This window comes from Falco peregrinus, chromosome W, assembly GCF_023634155.1.
Source record: "Falco peregrinus isolate bFalPer1 chromosome W, bFalPer1.pri, whole genome shotgun sequence".
Lineage (NCBI taxonomy): Eukaryota > Metazoa > Chordata > Aves > Falconiformes > Falconidae > Falco > Falco peregrinus.
Window position 1 is genome coordinate 10327169 of NC_073743.1, and position 18235 is coordinate 10345403.

Genomic DNA, 18235 nt, shown 5'->3' on the forward strand with positions numbered 1-18235 from the left:
TACGAAGCGAGGGTAGGCGGGTTCAGGTGATGAATATGTATAGGCGTTAATGGAATATTCATTGTTTCATTATATAAATATAAGATAATCTGCCCCTCTGGGTGTGTACGATTGGTGGAAGGATCCCCCGTACACCCGGCGCCGACAATAAAGAATACTTAATCACTAAGAAATTCTGAAGACGTTCTTTGAAACATAACTCTTAGTATACCTTGTATCTCTGATTTCATCACTTCAAAAATTCACCAGAAGCAGATAAAACCACAGCATCAGACTAAACTACACCTTAACTGCTGATTCAAATAAAGGCATTCTCTTCAGATATGCCAAATGCTTACAAATAATTTTGGCTGGTTTTGATCAAAAAACTATTATTACAATAATGACCAAAAATAATAATCCCGTTTGCAAAATGCCTTTAAGCCAGCCTCCTAGTCCCAACCAATTTCCACATTCAGAATACAGCATAAATACAGAATACAGCATAAATTATCTCCATCAAGGCAAAAAGGCTTCTCTTTAAGCACAGAGATTTTTGATAGTTCAAGGCAGAAACCCATTTCTTGTAGGGGACATCTGAAGCACTTTTTTTTTTTTTTTTTTTTTTTGGTGTGTTTGTAATCAAGTCCGTATTTTTCCTTGAGAAGCTTAAGCTGTTCCTCTTGTTTCAGGAGAGTTTCCAACTCTGATTTGTCGAATAGGTCCGTATTTCCCAAAGATATCATACATTTCCTCCGCTGTGATTTTATACGGCAGGTTCCGAATATAAAGGATCCGATTGACCTCTGGGGGCAGCCGGATGTCAGCTCGCTTGGCCGCTTGCATCGCCATGGCGCCGATCGGAGGGGGGGGGGGGATGGTGCCGCCTCGGAGAGAAACCGCGGCCGGGAAGGGGCCTGCCGGGCCGCGCGCCGCCGCTCGCCGCTGCCGCGGGGGTCACGGACGCTATCCCATACGCTAATAACCCGAGGAATTCCTTTTTACAATCTATGTCCTGAACGCTCCGCTTTTCTAAAAAGCGTTTGAGCGAATCGTACGTCGCTTGTCTCTCCATACCGTCGTCAGCGCTGTTGCAGCCTTTGCGAGACTTCGGCGACGCGTGGCCGGCGGGACCCTCTGTAGGTGCTCCCGGGCGCGGGGACTGTGCCCTTCTGCCTCCTGCGCTGCTTTCAGCACCGGTACCCGAATCTCCGTCGAGCCGTGGCTCGCAGGTTCAGCCCTCTCTAGGGTCCCTGTTCGGGCGCCATTTGTCGCGACGGAGGGAAGACACAGTCGCTCAATATGAGTGATCAGCAGACTTCGTTTATTGTCTCTTACAGTCACCTTTTATGCCTTCTTATAATTAGCTCATACGTATTACAAAAGTTAAGCTCATTATTGGTTAGTTGCCTAAATACCAAGCCCACCCCTAGTTTCTCTTCTGTAGTTTTCTGTTCCCACCTGCAACATTCTTTTCCCACCGAAATCTTCCTGTTACTGTGTAACAAGGACAGCCAAAGACAGTGTATTTTGCTTTACTTCAGATAAGCTGAGAGCGATGTGCATTTTTGTCCAGCCAGCTGGACTATGTCTATGTGACCCTTTTCAGCTAGCCAGTTATCCACACGCTACTAACCAATTATATTTTTGCTTTACGAATATGCATGTGTATCGAGTCTATATAAGTAGTGTTAGAAACTAATAAAGTTGAGCAAGATGCATAACTCATATTGAGTAATTTCTTGACTCCGGCAAACCCTTCTCCCAACAGTTCTAAGTAAAGCATAAAGTGTCTTTAAAGAAACTGGTTTAAAACCAAACTAGCATTTAAAATATAAGTAATATGAGTAAAATTTTGGGTTTTATTATAAAGTAAATAGAGAACTAGGCCATGGGTAAAAGAAACAGTATAAAGTTTGTATATATCTTCAGATTACTGCATTCCTCTTACCTGGAAATGATTGTAGAAATGGGGAGGTTAGCTTCCTAACACAGTTCTGGTTTGAGGAAAAAAATACATGGTCTCACACCCTCAAAGCTGCAAGGTTCTAGCCCTAAAGTTCTGAGCCTGTTTTGACATGTCCTTTCCCTTGTGCCCGTTGGGTTACTCTTTCTTTCAATCCCTTATGAATTATAAAAGGTAGCCACAAGTGACAGTCAAACTGTAAGCAGGGATCACACAGGTATTAAATTCAGAAACTGACAACATAATTCACATAATTATTTTTTTCTTTGTGAAATACAAAATGTTTTGTATAGTAGCATATTCAAGAGCAGTGTTACTAAAGTTGATCTTCCACTTGACTACAGAAGAAAGTAAATAAATATGTGCTGTAAATATCAAATTAAATTTGAGACAGCTTGATGCAAATATTTTACATTTGTTGGAAGGGTGCAGTAAAAGAGGGACTGGAGAAAAGTCAAAGAATTATTCAAAAACAGTCTGCAGTTTACAAGAATACCGAAATTCTGTTTTGTAACAGCATACAAAAGTAAAAAGCTAGCTTAAGTTGAAAAGTGTAGCTTTAGAGTATATAAAAAATTGGCAAATAAATAAAGTTTGAATGCATATCTATTTAAAATTATAAAGGACAGACAACTAACAATTGTATTAGTTATCATTTTCATACTTGTTTAAAAGCAGATGAATCACAAATGTTTTGGTTTTTACATGTGTACTTTTGGGAAGAATACCCATTTCCAGTGTTATGCATTATCGATCTGTTTCACAAACATATTTTTTAAACAACAAAGAGTATAAAAGATGCTTTACCCAATATTAAACTTGATGATGCATACTTTGGCACAAATTTGAAAAAAAATTTAAACATGTTTGAAAACTTTATCTGTACCCTACTCAAGGTTAGAAGTGTCAAAACTTGTGTGTGCTAGTGGGTCAGCGAATCAACCTTCCCACCTTCCTCAGCATCCCTCCTCCTTCTCCAGATACCTAAAACTATACAAAGGAAAATTAACACGTAGTTGAAAATAATAGCAGTCTTACAACTATTAGTTCAAATTTTTGTATCTGGAAGGATTTTGAATATGCATATAACTACACAATTCTTTAATAGAAGGGATGGATAGGTGCTTGATTTTGGCTTTCAGTCTCCAAGATGTCTTTATCTGCCTATCTTTTGTGTCCCACATAGTGAGCCTAAATTCTGAGGTTTTTCTATTACATGTTTTTAGCATTTTAGTTAAAATTAGGTGGGAAACTCTGTGGAAAAAATAAGTTCTCAGTTAAAGGTAATGATACAATTAACAGTGGGAACAGATATTTTTCTTCTAGTTGGTAGGTCTACTGAAGACTCTGAATCTGTGGCATGACTAAGCAGAAGGTAGAGGGAAGGCAATAATGTCATATCTCTCCTCTTTCCTTAAGCACTACAACTTCAGGTGTTGTAATGAATTTGCTATATACAGAGATACAAGAAACTTCCAGTCTCCAGTGAATTTATTAGTGATTTGTAGCAAGCATAAACATGCTATAAAAAGGTGCCATACAGAGTGCAAGATCTTCTCTATGACAACCTGGCTGCATCTATGCTGCATATCAAAACAGCTGAAAGCACCTGAATTGGTTACTATAATTCAGCAGTTCCTTTCACTGAAAAACTGAAGAGGAATAAAGGTACAGGTTTACCTCTGTTGCGACGGAGGGAAGACACAGTCACTCAATATGAGTGATCAGCAGACTTCGTTTATTGTCTCTTACAGTCACCTTTTATGCCTTCTTATAATTAGCTCATACATATTACAAAAGTTAAGCTCATTATTGGTTAGTTGCCTAAATACCAAGCCCGCCCCTAGTTTCTCTTCTGTAGTTTTCTGTTCCCACCTGCAACATTCTTTTCCCACCGCGATCTTCCTGTTATTGTGTAACAAGAACAGCCAAGGATAGTGTATTTTGCTTTACTTCAGATAAGCTGAGAGCGATGTGCATTTTTGTCCAGCCAGCTGGACTATGTCTATGTGACCCTTTTCAGCTAGCCAGTTATCCACATACCTCTGTGTAGAATTCAAGTGAAATGTAAATGCTTCTATTGAACAGATAGTTTGTGGAAGCAATACTGCTGTTCAAAATATCAGTAATTTTTTCAACTAAAAAATTTATATATTTAAAATGCATTAAGCCATATCAACTTAGTCACCTAATGAAAAATTGGGTTCCCTGTAGACTTTTATTGACTTAGCAGTGCTTGTTGTTTGAAGTTTCAAGTCTCAGAATTTGGGAGGGTTGTATAATTACTGGCATAATTAAAGGTTATATGATGTAAAGAGGTCAGATTTCTAAAAGCAAAATGGGTGACAATAATGAAAACTAATCCTATTTGGAAAGTTCTGATAAGTAGAAGGCATGTTTAAAGTGAAGCTCAAATGGAACTGAGGAATTGGTATTAATTTTAAAGGTAGTGTTTTGGATCTGGTCTGACAACATCATTCCTTTGGAAAGGGGCTTAATTGGCTTAATAGTGTTCGATAAGAATAGGAAAAGGTTGTTCTGTATTGTAAATTAAGCAGTGGGGAATGTTCTTGTTCTGATGTCTTTTATGATGTAGACAATTTTATATGTATTTAGGGTTTGTAGCTTGATTAAACCATGATTTGAACTATGTTTCACCTTGGATTCACAGTTACTAAAATTTTCATACAAACACATTGCCACAGGTATAAAGGTATAACATCACTATGAAACTTTTGAGTCAAACAAAATCAGGGATATATCAGAAATTTTGTCTCACAAGAGTAACTTTCTTGAAGTAAGTGAAAGGGGAGTACCTGTGGTAGAGCTGTCAGAGTTAAAAAATGTTTGGGAGGTGCAAAGGGCCAGATTCTTCTGGTTTAGCAGTACAGTGCAGCTACAGCTGTTAGCCTACTGCAGCCCTGTTTAAAGAGCAGAAAGATTCTTTAATAATTGAAGCACAAGTTCAGAGAGAACTAGTTTACATATTAGTAATCCAAGTATTCTGTTTTGCTATTGCATTTAATATTTGTGGATTTTTTTTATGTTGAGAAAGACTGAAATGACTGAGTTGACTGTATAAAGACAGTACTGTGAATCTTTTAAATATTTTTTTTAGTGGTGGAAATGTCTTCCTCAATAGCCTCAACATGTACAATTTAGAAGCAACCTCTATCAAAGTGATTTTTCTTTTAAAAGCATAATTGCCTTAAACTGAAGAAGGGTTTTAATGGAGAAGCATGAGCTGTCTCTCAACCTATTCACAAAATTTCAGCTATGTAGCTGATTTATAAACTTTTGTAGTTCTAAAACTAGATGAGAGTTCCAAATAGTGGCAATTTAGGAATACTTTTTTTTCCCCCAATCCTTCTTTGCTAGTAGCAGTATGCATCCTATGTTGTCCTGTTGGATAACAGTTCATATTTACCTATAAAACACCAAGACAGCTGTTGCAAGTTTTACTTACAAAGCTTTCAATTCTGGGAAGGCAGAGGAAGAAAGTATCAACTTCACCTAATTCTGTTTTCACTCTGTGACCTCAGTCAACTTCATTTGAGAATTTTATTAATTCTTTTTTTTTTTTAAATACAGCTAACAGTAGGACAAAGATAGTGGGAGATCACAACCTCCGACTCAAATAGTCCCCCCAAAAGAGGGCAAAATCCTGCTTGAGGAGCATGTGTAGTTAGTAGAGAACTTCAGTAGTGCTATTTGAGGATGTGTACTAATTTGCATTAAAATTGAGAAACTTGTAACCAATCCTGTGTATGATGAATGAATATGCAATGTACTATGAAGCATAAAAAGTGGACAGATGAGGGAAGAAGTTAGGGAAGACTCCATCGTAACTTCTGGGATCAGTCGATGGGCTGAACCTGTCATCTCCCCCATAGGGATGCCTATTGGGTAAGAACTTTTTTCTATGACTAACTTATGCTAGCTGCTATTAGATATATTGCTTAAAGCTTACTTGCAGTTACTTGCAATCTTCGAACCTTATTCTGTCACAAGTTTATATTAATAAAGAGTATTATTCCATAAAGTGTTAGTGTTAGTCCTTCGTGGGCACTAGGAGTTGCTGGCAGCGGGTAACATATTTGAATAAAGTGGGAAGACCTGCTGAGGGGTCCCCCTTATGCTGTTGGCACGTTTCCCTGAACAAGTCAGTCAAATCGCCCTCTGATCCAGCAGGACTTCTCAGTGAAGGGTCCCTATAGCGGGACATTGACAGACCGGTCAGGCACAAGGGTCTTGCCTTTCTTGGGATGCTGATAGACAGATCAAACACTAGGGGTCGAGAAAATCTCCCCTCCCCTTTGCATGACATAAATCCTGCCTAAATGATGTCTAAAAACATGGTGCTCTAAAATGGCTAGTAATATACAAATTCTTGAAAATTAAAGAAATCAGAATTAACACATAAATTCTACACCTGGACATATATTCCAATTATAATTTTATGTAGAAGATACAAAGGGACATGATAGTCCAAGTTGCAAAGAAAACCAAGAGTCATAGTAACAAACTTTGTGCCTTTCCTCCTCTGAATGTTGAGTCTTTATTCTTTCTGTAGGAATGTTATTTTTTATACAAACTTTTTCCTTCTTGTTGGCACTTGCAGCTCTACTGTCCCCAGTCTTTTGAAATCTGATTGTAATGATTTTAAAAAGCTAAATGGTTAATGTTTCTACTCTGCCTCGATCAGTCTGCTAGAGGCTTAAAACATATTTCCTTATGGCATAGAGAAGCAGTGTTTTTATTTGGATACTATGCATGGAATGTACTTTTGTTTAGCTTTTGCAGGCTTCAGTTGCATACTGAGAATTACTGCAAATTGAAGGAAAAAACAGGATCAAAAGCATATCTAGTAATTCACATTCTTTTACTCCTCTAAAACTAATCCTATTTGTTATATATAACATGCTGCTATCTTTAGCAAATCTACTTCTTGTTGACCTTTTCTACATGTGTGCACCTACTGCTTTTACTTATTTTTTGTAAGGCAGATGATTTGCAATATTTGTTAACAACATACATGTAGTCAAGACTTGAAATTGGCTTTTTTGTTTGTTAAATAAATGTAGTTCATTGCAAAAGAGACATATCACTGAATTCTGATGGGTTCATAGGAAAAAAGCAGAAGCTTAAGTAAATCACATCCAAAGTCAGAAGTATTTACTATAATGTGATAAGAAATACACATGTAGTTCAATTTTCTAGAAAAGAAAATTCTGGATTTCCCCTTACATCCAGAATCTGACCTTCATCCTTAAACAAGGTATCATTTAAAAATATCAGTTGCATAAAGAATTTAAAAAAATATAAAAGTGTCTCATTGATATACTTATCAAAAACTGTCTTCACTTTTAAGGCCATCGTGTGACACAGTCACCACATTACAGTGCCATAGTGTTGATATCTGAGACAGGAATAGGAGAGAGAGAACCCACCATAATGTAGAAAACCTCTGAAAAATTTCACTAGCATTTACTTGCTGTAAAATAGATAGAATCCACAGTCACAATATGTGCCTTTCTATTTATGTGTATCATAAATGACAATATTACTGTGACTGGATATACAGCATTTGTCAGAATATGTCTTTAATGCAGGTGTAGACATCATTGGTAGACTTGTATATATAAAAAAAGAGTTAATTTTAAAGTAGTTAGAAGGATATTGCAAATAATGTTGTATAAATGCATTGTTTAAGGGGAAATATTACTTTACTGGAAAATAAAGTCCTACAGACTGAGTTGGCACTAGTTCATCACTATGTCACTTTTTTTTTTGCTTGAAGACAGCTCTTTCTGAATCTCACTGAATTTTGGCCGGTTTTCAGGTTTGTAGGCCCAGCACTTCTGCATTATTTTAAATATTTCTTCTGGACAATTTTGTGGTGCTGACATTCGGTATCCTGGTACACAAAAAAGGGAAAAATATATAGCATTGATAAATGATACATATTGACAAATTTAAAAAGAAACTAGCAAAATTCAATATTGTTGTATTAAAAAAATATTATGCAGTAGAAATATGTAGAGGATAAAGAGTCCTGAAATGCCACTAAAGATGATGAAATCAAAGACCTGAAACCCTGTTCACAGTTATTTACTTTTATTTAAGTCTTTTGATTATTTTGTAAAAGGGAAAAAATACGTGGCATTTGCTGTTCAACCAGCTTGTCAATCTCCACCATAACTTAAAATTTTGTCTGAAATACTTTAATAGAGAAGATGATAGAATGATATAATTTTTTTCCCTAGCAGTTTGGAATATTTCCACTTGCATTATCTTAACTAATTTATTCTGGTAAAGCCTTTATTTGCACAGCAATCAATCCCTCCTCTCCATTTCACCTTTTAGTTCTGTAGCCATGGAAGCCAACATGCTATAACTCTGTCCTCAAGTCACTAGTCATTATCTTCCTTTTTGCAATAAGTCTATAAATCACACTACATCTCCCAGAAAGCTAAACAGCAATTAAGTAATCTTATATTTTTGCTAAAGTAGCTAAATAACCCATATGTTATTTCTTTGACATTTTTTATACTGTATGTATCTACAGCCCTATGGATCTACACAGCATCTCTTTTGCTCCCTACAGTTAACTACCTTTCTCCACTTGTTCTCGTGCTTGTTGGTTTGTCATTCCAGGGTACGGACATACTCCTAAACTGAAGGTCTCCCACAAAAGGATTCCAAAGCTCCATACATCACTCTCAGATGTGTATCTCCCTAAGGAAAGGAAAGAAAACCAGTGGCTTAAATTAGAGAATAATTAATGTATTACATAATTATGGCCACATATTTTCTGCAGAGGTAAGTGTTATTTTGGCAAGCTTTAAGCATAATAAAGCGGTAGCTCCTAATGAACATTCTTCAGATATCATGTTCTCCTGTATTTCAAATTGTAAGCATAAATTATCTTAAAAGTTAATATCTAGGAATAATATAAGCTAACCTAAAGTTCTGTAATTTGACAGAGACTTGTTACACAAAGCACATGGTTGAGAAGATCTTACTATGTTGATAATTTTCCATGTAAGTTAAGAATTTATTTCCATTTACTGCTCAAAAATATTTTTTATTATCTTTTAATATAAAAGGACATAAAAATGTCAGGTTTTTTTTTCCTTGTTTATAATAACTTTCAACTCTGAACATACTTTTAAAAAATGTACCTTTTCCAGTTCCCTAATATAACACGAATCCTCCAAGAGGAGCTAAAGTCATTGTAGTTCTTAATTGCAAAGAGGACCTGGGTTTCTTACTCTGAGAAACTGTTCTCTGGAAATGAATCTACAGTTGCTTCAACTGTTGTTTAATTTGGACCTTGAAGAACTAATGCACCCAATCAGGTTACAAATAAATAATCTGGCCTACTACTATATTCAACTATGCTTCAGACATATGGTAAAATTAAGATAATTTAAATCCAAACCTCTTTGTGGAATGAAAGCTTTATATTATGGGAGAAGGACAGCTTTTGGGGGAGATATTTCTATTTCCCTGATGGATTCACATCAAGATGCACGTTATATCAGAAAGTGTAGGCTCCTAGCCCTTTGTAACAGGCCCCATGAAAATGTTACCTTAAAAATCCATTTATCATAATTTTTCATGACTGTATTTCTTTGTTACATTCTATGAGAGTCTTTAGACTTAAAAACATACACATGTTTGCAAATGTGTGTTTGTTCATCTCTGAGCATTAAACAAACCAAACTAACTCACTTCTCTTATTTCCCCTTCCTTCTGCCGCATTTCCAGAAAGGCCCTATAATCCCATAGCTTGTGTCAAATTTTCAGCTAAACATTTTAAATCCACTTACACTAGAAAAAAGGAAAATACATGTAATTTATAGCAACAGATGGTGATATGATAACTGTTCTGAAGTCAGAAAGTTCAGTTTACTCTTAAACTAAATATCACTTCCGGCTGACCACTCTACATTAGCTTGTGTGATTAGTAGACAGTAATTAGGGACATTCACTTTGCTTTTTGTAGTAAAATTAGTTTTCTTGTCTATATATCAACTCTCTTCAGTTTGGCATCCAGTAATTTAAAACTTTTCAATAAAGTAATTTGATAGATATAAGTGATTTTTTTTTAAAAGAAAGTACAACTTCTGTAAAATTAGTTCTCTGGAGAAAAAAAGGGCATACCCTTTCATAAACAAATACAATAGTTTATTAAGATTACAACGAAGTGTAAAAGTAGTACTGGAAAAACATACATTAAAAGTGCATTTTAATTTTGAGATAACTGGAAGCAAAAATGCCCTAAACCTTGGCCTAAATATGTAATTTTATTAAGTGTGTTTAAAGCAATTTTTCAGTTGCTGGAAGTGATGGAAATCATATACTCCCAAGTAAAAATAATGGCATGGAATGGCATTGAAGAATAACCACTGAACTAAAGGTTAAATCTTCATATGCTCCAGTAGCATCAGGATTTAATTCATGACTTCATACACAACTCTAACAGTTTCATTTGCCTTAATCCAGTTTCTAGACTTCTCAACCTGAATTTTTTAATTTACAATATTTTTGTGACTGCTATTAATGTCATGTAAGGTGAATCTATAAGTGTTTAAAAAAAGGCACTTTTATTTATTTTCTTCAGCACTGTATCATTCATGTAATGACCAAATGACTGTATTCCTCATTTTCCTCCAACCATTAAATTTTGCTAGTTAGAACTCACATGCTCAATGGCTGTCATGTAGATTTGAAATACTGTGCATTAAGTTCTGTTTCACTCTGGTATCCTTAAACACTTTCAGTTTTACCTATGCAAATAATACAATACTTATGACCATATTATTAGAATGGCAAAACACAAACCAATTATTTTAACTTGCACTTTTCAAGAGAGTGGAAAAAATGATCCATCAAAAAAACATGCATCAAACAAAATAGTGTGGTGGTTTGACCATGGCAGATTGCCAGGTGCCCACCAAAACTGCTATATCACTCCCCTCCTCAAACAGACAGGGGAGAAAAAATATAACAAAAGGCTTGTGGGTTTTGATAAGGACAGGGAGATTGCTCAGCAATTACCTCACGGTCAAAACAGACTCAACTTGGGGAAAATTAGTTTAATTTATTTCAATCAAATCCGAAAAAACACCTTCCTCCCACCCCTCCCTTCTTCCCAGACTTAACTTAATTCCTGATTTCTCTACCTTCTCCCACCAAGCGGTGCAGGGGAATGGGGTTATGGTCAGTTTATCACACATTGTTTCTGCTACTCCTTCCTCCTCACACTCTTCCCCTGCTCCAGCATGGGGTCCCTCCCATGGGGGACAATTCTCCATGAACTTCTCCAGCGTGAGTCCTTCCACGGGCTGTAGTTCTTCACACACTGCTCCAGTGTGTGTCCCCCATGGGGTCACAAGTCCTGCCAGCCAACCTTTTTCGGTGTGGGCTTCCCATGGGTCACAGCCTCCTTCAGGCATCCATCTGCTCTGGTGTGTGGTCCTCCATGGGCTGCAGGTGAATATCTGCTCCACTGTGAACCTCCATGGGCTGCAGGGGGACAGCCTGCCTCACCATGGTCTGGTCTTCACCACGGGCTGCAGGGGAATCTCTGCTCCGGTGCCTAGAGCACCTCCTCTCCCTCCGTCTTCACTGACCTTGGTGTCTGCAGAGTTGTTGTTCTCACATAGTCTCACTCCTCTCTTCTCCCACTAGCGCAGATATTTCCCCCCCCCCTTCTTAATATGCTATCACAGAGCCGCTACCACCGTCACTGATTAGCTCGGCCTTGGCCAGCGGCAGGTCTGTCTTGGAGCTGGCTGGCATTGGCTCCAATGGACATAGAAGAAGCTTCTGGCAGCTTCTCACAGAAGCCACCCCCGTAGCCCACTCACTACCAAAACCTTGCCATGTAAACACACTACAGAAGTAAACATGAACTAATTTTAAAGTACGTGTACTAATTGAATAGACAGCCTTCATCATTCAAGGATCTCAATACCTGAATGATAACATGACTTAGAATCACTGAGACATAAGCTCTATAATCAGAATATTCAGGGGAGAAGGAACTATAGGAGTAATTATTTCAGATGGCAAATGATAAGTCTCCAGGTATTTGCCCATTTTTTTGTGGGAAGGAGCTAGGCTGAGAATCAAGCTGGGTTCCTGGGCAAACTGAATGGAAAGATGATTCGTTGCTGCTTTTGATGGGATCGAGAAGGAAGGACACGATAAATCCTTGTTAATCTGCATGTGTTGTACACAAATATAGCAAAACATAATAAGCTATAGCAGTTTGATACCTCACATTCAGCTTGCTGAGTCACCCAAATCAAATCAGTGGCTAAGTGCTATTCTGTTCAGTGGGAGACAGAGGGTCTTGATGGATGATTCTTATCTCTTTCCAAGAGGTGCTGCTGTCTTTTATAGTTATAACACTATGTTACCTATCCAATAATTGCTATTAGCTTCTATGTGCACATGATCAAAGCGTGACAGGCCCAATCAAAATACAGAGATTTGGCAAGACAGTAAAGTTATAGCTTCCGGTTACCCTATCTTGGTTTGCTATCAAAGCTTTTTGCAGCAGAAGTTTCATTTCAGTAAACTGATAATACCTACTTTAAAATCCTCCATAACAGAAAAAAGATTCCCCAGAGGTGCAACTATGAACAAACTATGAGGAATTTATGCTAGATAGTGGTGAGTGATGAGGAAGTCTGTGTTGGCCCCTGCTAAGGCATAGGCCTGTGTTAGCCTAAAGTAGGCCTATGACAAGGCTTTGGCAGATTTATAGTGGATTTCAACAGTGTTGATAAATGGGGTATCAGAACTAAAATAATTCATTTTCACAATTTGCAAGTCATATGCTATAAAACATAACTTACTTGAAGATAAAACTTGTTATACTACCTCATTGGTAACAGAATGCCAGGTATAATGTTAGAAATAATATGGAATTTTAGAAGAAACCCCATCATTTTCAGGAGAAAATTTCACAAAAAATAAACCTAAAGCCTCGTTTTTAAGTTCTGTTACCTTCTGATGGTAACTGATGGTTCTGATTCTCTCTCACACTGTTGTAGATATTTTTTTTTTTTCTCCTCCTTCATATGCTGTCACAGAGGCGCTACCACCATTGCTGATTAACTTGGACTTGGGCAGTGGCGGGTCTGTCCTGGAGCTGGCTGGCATTCTCTCCAATGGACATGGGCAAAGATTCTGGCATCTTCTCACAGAAGCCACCACTTAGCCCCCCTGCTACCAAAACCTTGCCATGCAAACCCATTAGACACAGAAAGCTTCAACCATATTTTGAAAGCTGAATATTAGACTGCTGAATACTTTAATCAATGTTTGAGACAGGTTATCGTCCAAACACTGCAGAAAAACTCTTAAAACTGGCTGGGTGTTGATTCATTTTAGGAAACAGCAAATAAGTAGATATGTTAATCAGCTATGCATTCTTCTGTATGGTGTGGAAAATAGCATAGTCTCATAAATACAAAATGAAGGTGTCATAAAAGCCAGTTTCCTGCTGGACTGGTATGGCTGTGGAGAAAGGGGTTCTATTATATATCAAATAAACTACAAGTACTTTTGAAACACTGAAAATAAAAATTCAAAACACCTTTTATAAGTAAAGAATTTTACTTTTTTAAAATAAATGTACTTTTTAAAAGTAAAGAATAGGTTGAACGAAGTGTTTTCAAAATATGACCTCATTCATTTAATATGCTGCTGCTTCTTCACAGCTCACTTAGAAGAACTTTTTTTTCTACTTTTACCTACAAGCTAAAAAGCTAAATCCAGATGTTTTTATTTTTGTTTTCAAACTACTATATTATGGACCACTTCACTCAATCAGAAATAATAGATTTTTTCCCCCATAACAGCATAGTAATATATAAACAAAAGCTGCAGTTTAAAAAAATAAAGCATTTTTTTTCTCCAATACAATGATTTATTTAATCATTTATTTGATAGAGTGCTCTAGAATGTTAAATTCTTCTGCCCTTTTTCTTAAAAAAAGCCATAAATATGCAGTATTTCCCACTCACTGGAACAACTTAACAACATAACCACAGCATTATTTTACTGTTGAATAAGTATCGAATTTGATGTTGCTGTCTTGTTCTTTTGAAGGGAAAACAGTATTTTTACATAACTTAAATGAGGCTGAAATATTATTTTTAAGGTAACTAAAATATTTTAAACAACTGTTGATCTGAACTGGGAAAAAGGAAAAATTATATATATATATATATGCTCAAATATTGTCCATGTTATAGTCCCCTTGCACCTTATACTGTATATTCTTTTTACCAAAAAGATAAGATATATCCTTACCATAGTTGAGAGCTTCTGGAGCAGTCCACTTGATAGGAATCTGCTTTAAGCCTGATGATGAATAAACTCCATCATCCTCTTGACGAGACATTCCAAAATCGCTTATTTTCAAAATGTTGTTTTCGTCTACCAAGCAATTCCTTGCAGCCAGGTCTCTAAGTTAGAACAAGAAATAACCACCCCATATTTTCACACATTTGAAACTACTAAAAGTCATGTAAAATGTGAAGAAAATTCTTAATTAGTGTACTGGGTCTGGTTGGGATGTAGTCAACCTTCTTCAGAGCAGCCCATATGGTACTGTGTTTTGGATTTGACTAAAACAATATTGATAACACACCAATGTTTTAGCTGTTGCTGAACAGTGCTTACATTGTGTCAAGGCTGCCTCTTTCTTGCTCTACCTCTGTCAATGAGTAAGCTAGGGGTGGGCAAGAGGTTGGGAGGGGACACAGCTGGGACAGTTGACCTGAATTAATGAAAGAGGTATTCCATGGCATATAATGTCATGCTCTGCAATAAAACTGGAGGGGAGGAGAGGTTGGAGTTTTCCCTAAGTAGTTGTTGTTTGGAGACTGTATGGGCATTGGTCAGCTTGTGGGAGGTGGTGACTGACTGCCTTTGTATCATTTTTTATTCTTTTTTCCTTCACTTATTAAACTGTCTTTATCTCAACTCATGAGTTTTTAACAATTTTGGTCTTTCCCCCATATAGTTGCAGGGGAAGTGAGAAAGCAGCTGGTGAGTGTTTAGTTGCTGGCTGGGGTCAACCCACCGCAAGTAGGTTCCTATATCTTTTCTATCATAGCTGAATTTATCAGTAAGAGTGAGTATATCACAATATAGACTAGGTTTCTAGACACCAAATAGATATGCATTTAAAAGATGAAATAAGCAGATGTAAGGCAAAGACCTGCTGCTGCTATACTACCCATTGAAGTCACTGAAATAAATCCACAGATTAACAACTTTAGTTGATGCAAAATGAGGCAGAATTCAAAGCAGCAGCCCAAAATGTTTTCTCATAATTGTGAAAGATACTGAGAAGCCAAAGAATTGGCTTTATCTTACCTCTCCTATTACAGTTTCCATCAAAAATCAAAAGCTACTGAGCATTATAGGAAAATATTTTTTGGTTCAGTGTTGGATGAGAAGCTCAGAAAAATCAACATCCTTCTTTTCCCCTCCCTCCATTTCAAACATGCTTTTCAACAAGAAACTGTAAATATATAGGGCTTTTGATAGGAAACCACTGTGAAGAGTCAATATTACAGATAACTTTGCTGTTAAATATTTGTAGTAACTCATCACACTTTCTAGATGGCCTTTAAAAAAACCCCACAAATATGTTGTTTGTTTTCTCTTCCTTCTCCTTATCTTTCCCCAAAGCAAACATCCCAAAGAAGTACAGGTATAATTGCATGGATTTTAGTGCCTCTTTCTCTCTGGGGAATTGTTTTTCTTTTCATACAGCATTACTACTTGCTGCAGTAATTCCATAAAAACAGTATTTAACTTAGAAAAGCAGCAAATGTTCCTTATTTTCCATTGTGAAAGCTGTACAAATTGAGCACAAATTACAGTGAGATGCTACAGAACAAGTTGATTAGTAAAAGAATATGTTTTTCACTTTCTCATACCAAGATTATGGAAGTTTCTAGTGATTATTAAGAACAAAGTAAAAAGCCCCTTCCTCCAACTACCAAAGAGTAAAAATTAATATTTCATTTTCAAACACTAATCTGGTTTCTATAAAAACAAACAGCACAGTGATCACATGTCACTAATACAAGTTGAATATGCTGAAACTACAGAAGATAGCTCCCAACACTTTTGCTAAAAATATAACAGCAAGTTATAGAGTAAGTGGAGGCAATTTCTTCATGCTGAGAATTGTCTGTCAGTGAAGACTTAAACCTCGTAAACTTTTCTTTAAGAACACCCCTGGAAAGAACTACAGAGGAGATAATACCTAGGATTTCACCTGAATTCCATCAGTTAAAACTACAGCCATGTTATTAAACCAACAGGACAGATTGCTTCACTGAAGCAATTAGCCATTTTATACCTCCTCCCCGGGTCAGGTACTTAAAATACACTTGGCTGATAAAAACAAGCAATTAATTAGTGAAAGAATCAGTATACCTACACTGCATATTTAATTCAACCAAAATATTCTATTATCTAATCAAAAAAGAAGGGGTGGCAGGTCTACAAGTGTAACTTGGTTTTCTGCGGACTACAGACACTTCCTCTCTTCCAGCCACTTCAGGTAACTTGCAATTCTGGCTGGCTAACTAAATAAAAACATACCAGTTTCTGAAGTTCTTGCTACTCATGTGCTGCTATTTTTGCTATATGTGGACATCATATCAATAGTATGTGCCATATCAATTAATCTGTGTCTAATAACAGGAAAAAATATTAGAGCGTCAGAAGTAGATCCTTCCAAGTGTTCTGTGTTAGCCTTCTCCTTTATACTTTTATTTGGTTTTTTTTTCCATATTGTTGTAGTTAACACATAAAGAATAATAATAGAAACTATTAACTGTAATACTAATCATTCCTTTCAGTTCCTAATGTCATCCTCATTGTCACAGATGGATAGTGCTAGGAAACTAGAGAAGATCCAAGTTAGATGCAGTAATGATTTCTCAATAATCTCAACTCTTCTACTTGCTATCCATAAGATATTGTTCAGTTTTTCCCAGCTATAAAATTAGTAGATTTCCCCACCTCAGAGGAGAAGTGACATTCAATTACTCCCTGTAAAGCATTTTGAGATTTTTCAGACAAGGGATTTAAAGATTTTGCAAAAACAACTCAAAAGTATCACAGAATGGTTGAGGTTGGAAGGGACCTCTGGAGGTCATCTGGTCCAACCACCCTGCTGGAAGACAGTGTCAAAGGCCTTACTCAAGTCCAGGTAAACAATAGCCACTGCTCTCCCCTCTTCTACCAGGCCAGTCACTTCATCATAGAAGTTTATCAGATTGGTCAAGCATGACTTCCCCTTGGTGAAGCCATGTTGACTACTCTTGATGACTTCCAGCACTTTATGTGCCTGAAAATGGTTCCCAGGATTAGCTGCTCCAACACCTTCCCAGGGATGGAGGTGAGGCTGAAAGGCCTGTAGTTCCATGGGTCCTCTTTCTTGACCTTCTTGAAAATAGGAGTGACATTTGCCTTCCTCCAGTCTTTGGGCACTTCTGGTGGCCATGATTGATCAAAGACTGTCAAGAATGGCCTCACAATTACATCTTCCAGCTTCCTTAGCACTTGTGAAAAACAAAACAAAAAAGCCCCAAACAACTGTCTTCAGTAACTGAACACAACCACAAAAACCAGGCTTATATCTAAAAACACATTCTTCCACAGAACCTTTATTTTCTCCACCTGTAAGACTAAAATGTATCCCTGTAAGACTAAAATGTATCCTATATTCCAGGAATAGTCTGCATTGCACTGCTCACTCTCACTGTAATCAGTGAGAGTTATCATATAAAATGATTTATAGCGTTTCGGTGAACATATCCTTGTGAACTAAGGTTACAAAGATAATAATAATAATCAAAAGGCAAACTTTGGAAGTAATATAGGTCAAAGAAAACAGGAGAAAATAAGAACTGACAATAAAGCTTAAGTATTTAAATTACTTTAGTAGACTATAATATGGTCTAGGCAGAAATTTAGGTTGGTAAACAAGTAGTCTATTCATAAATGTCAAATTTATGGAAAATAACTATATTGAAATAAAAAATGTATTCACTAGATATTGGAAGGTGTTAAGTGTTTTTAAAAATGCTCTAAGTAAGGATAAATATTGATATATATGTATGTACACACACACACTATTGAGTATAGTAGTGTTCCTAATTCAAAATTGCAGATTTATGTACATTACTGTCATCATCCCCACCCTCTAAGAACTTACTTGATGACCATTATGTACCT

General features: G+C 36.7%; 1 protein-coding gene across 5 annotated transcripts in view; it reads right to left on the bottom strand.

Annotated features, from left to right (window-relative positions):
* Window positions 1-3806: 3806 nt before the first annotated feature.
* The window catches only part of LOC129782582 (tyrosine-protein kinase Fer-like), a 222307-nt gene continuing 207878 nt past the window's right edge, over window positions 3807-18235 (bottom strand). For all 5 annotated transcript variants that reach the window (XM_055792975.1, XM_055792974.1, XM_055792972.1 and 2 more), the window contains 3 exons: window positions 14282-14436; window positions 8561-8683; window positions 3807-7862 (listed from right to left, as the gene is read on the bottom strand). In XM_055792975.1, the coding sequence (XP_055648950.1) occupies window positions 7708-7862; window positions 8561-8683; window positions 14282-14436 (433 nt within the window). In that variant the 3' untranslated portion in view covers window positions 3807-7707. The remainder of the gene's footprint in view (window positions 7863-8560; window positions 8684-14281; window positions 14437-18235) is intronic.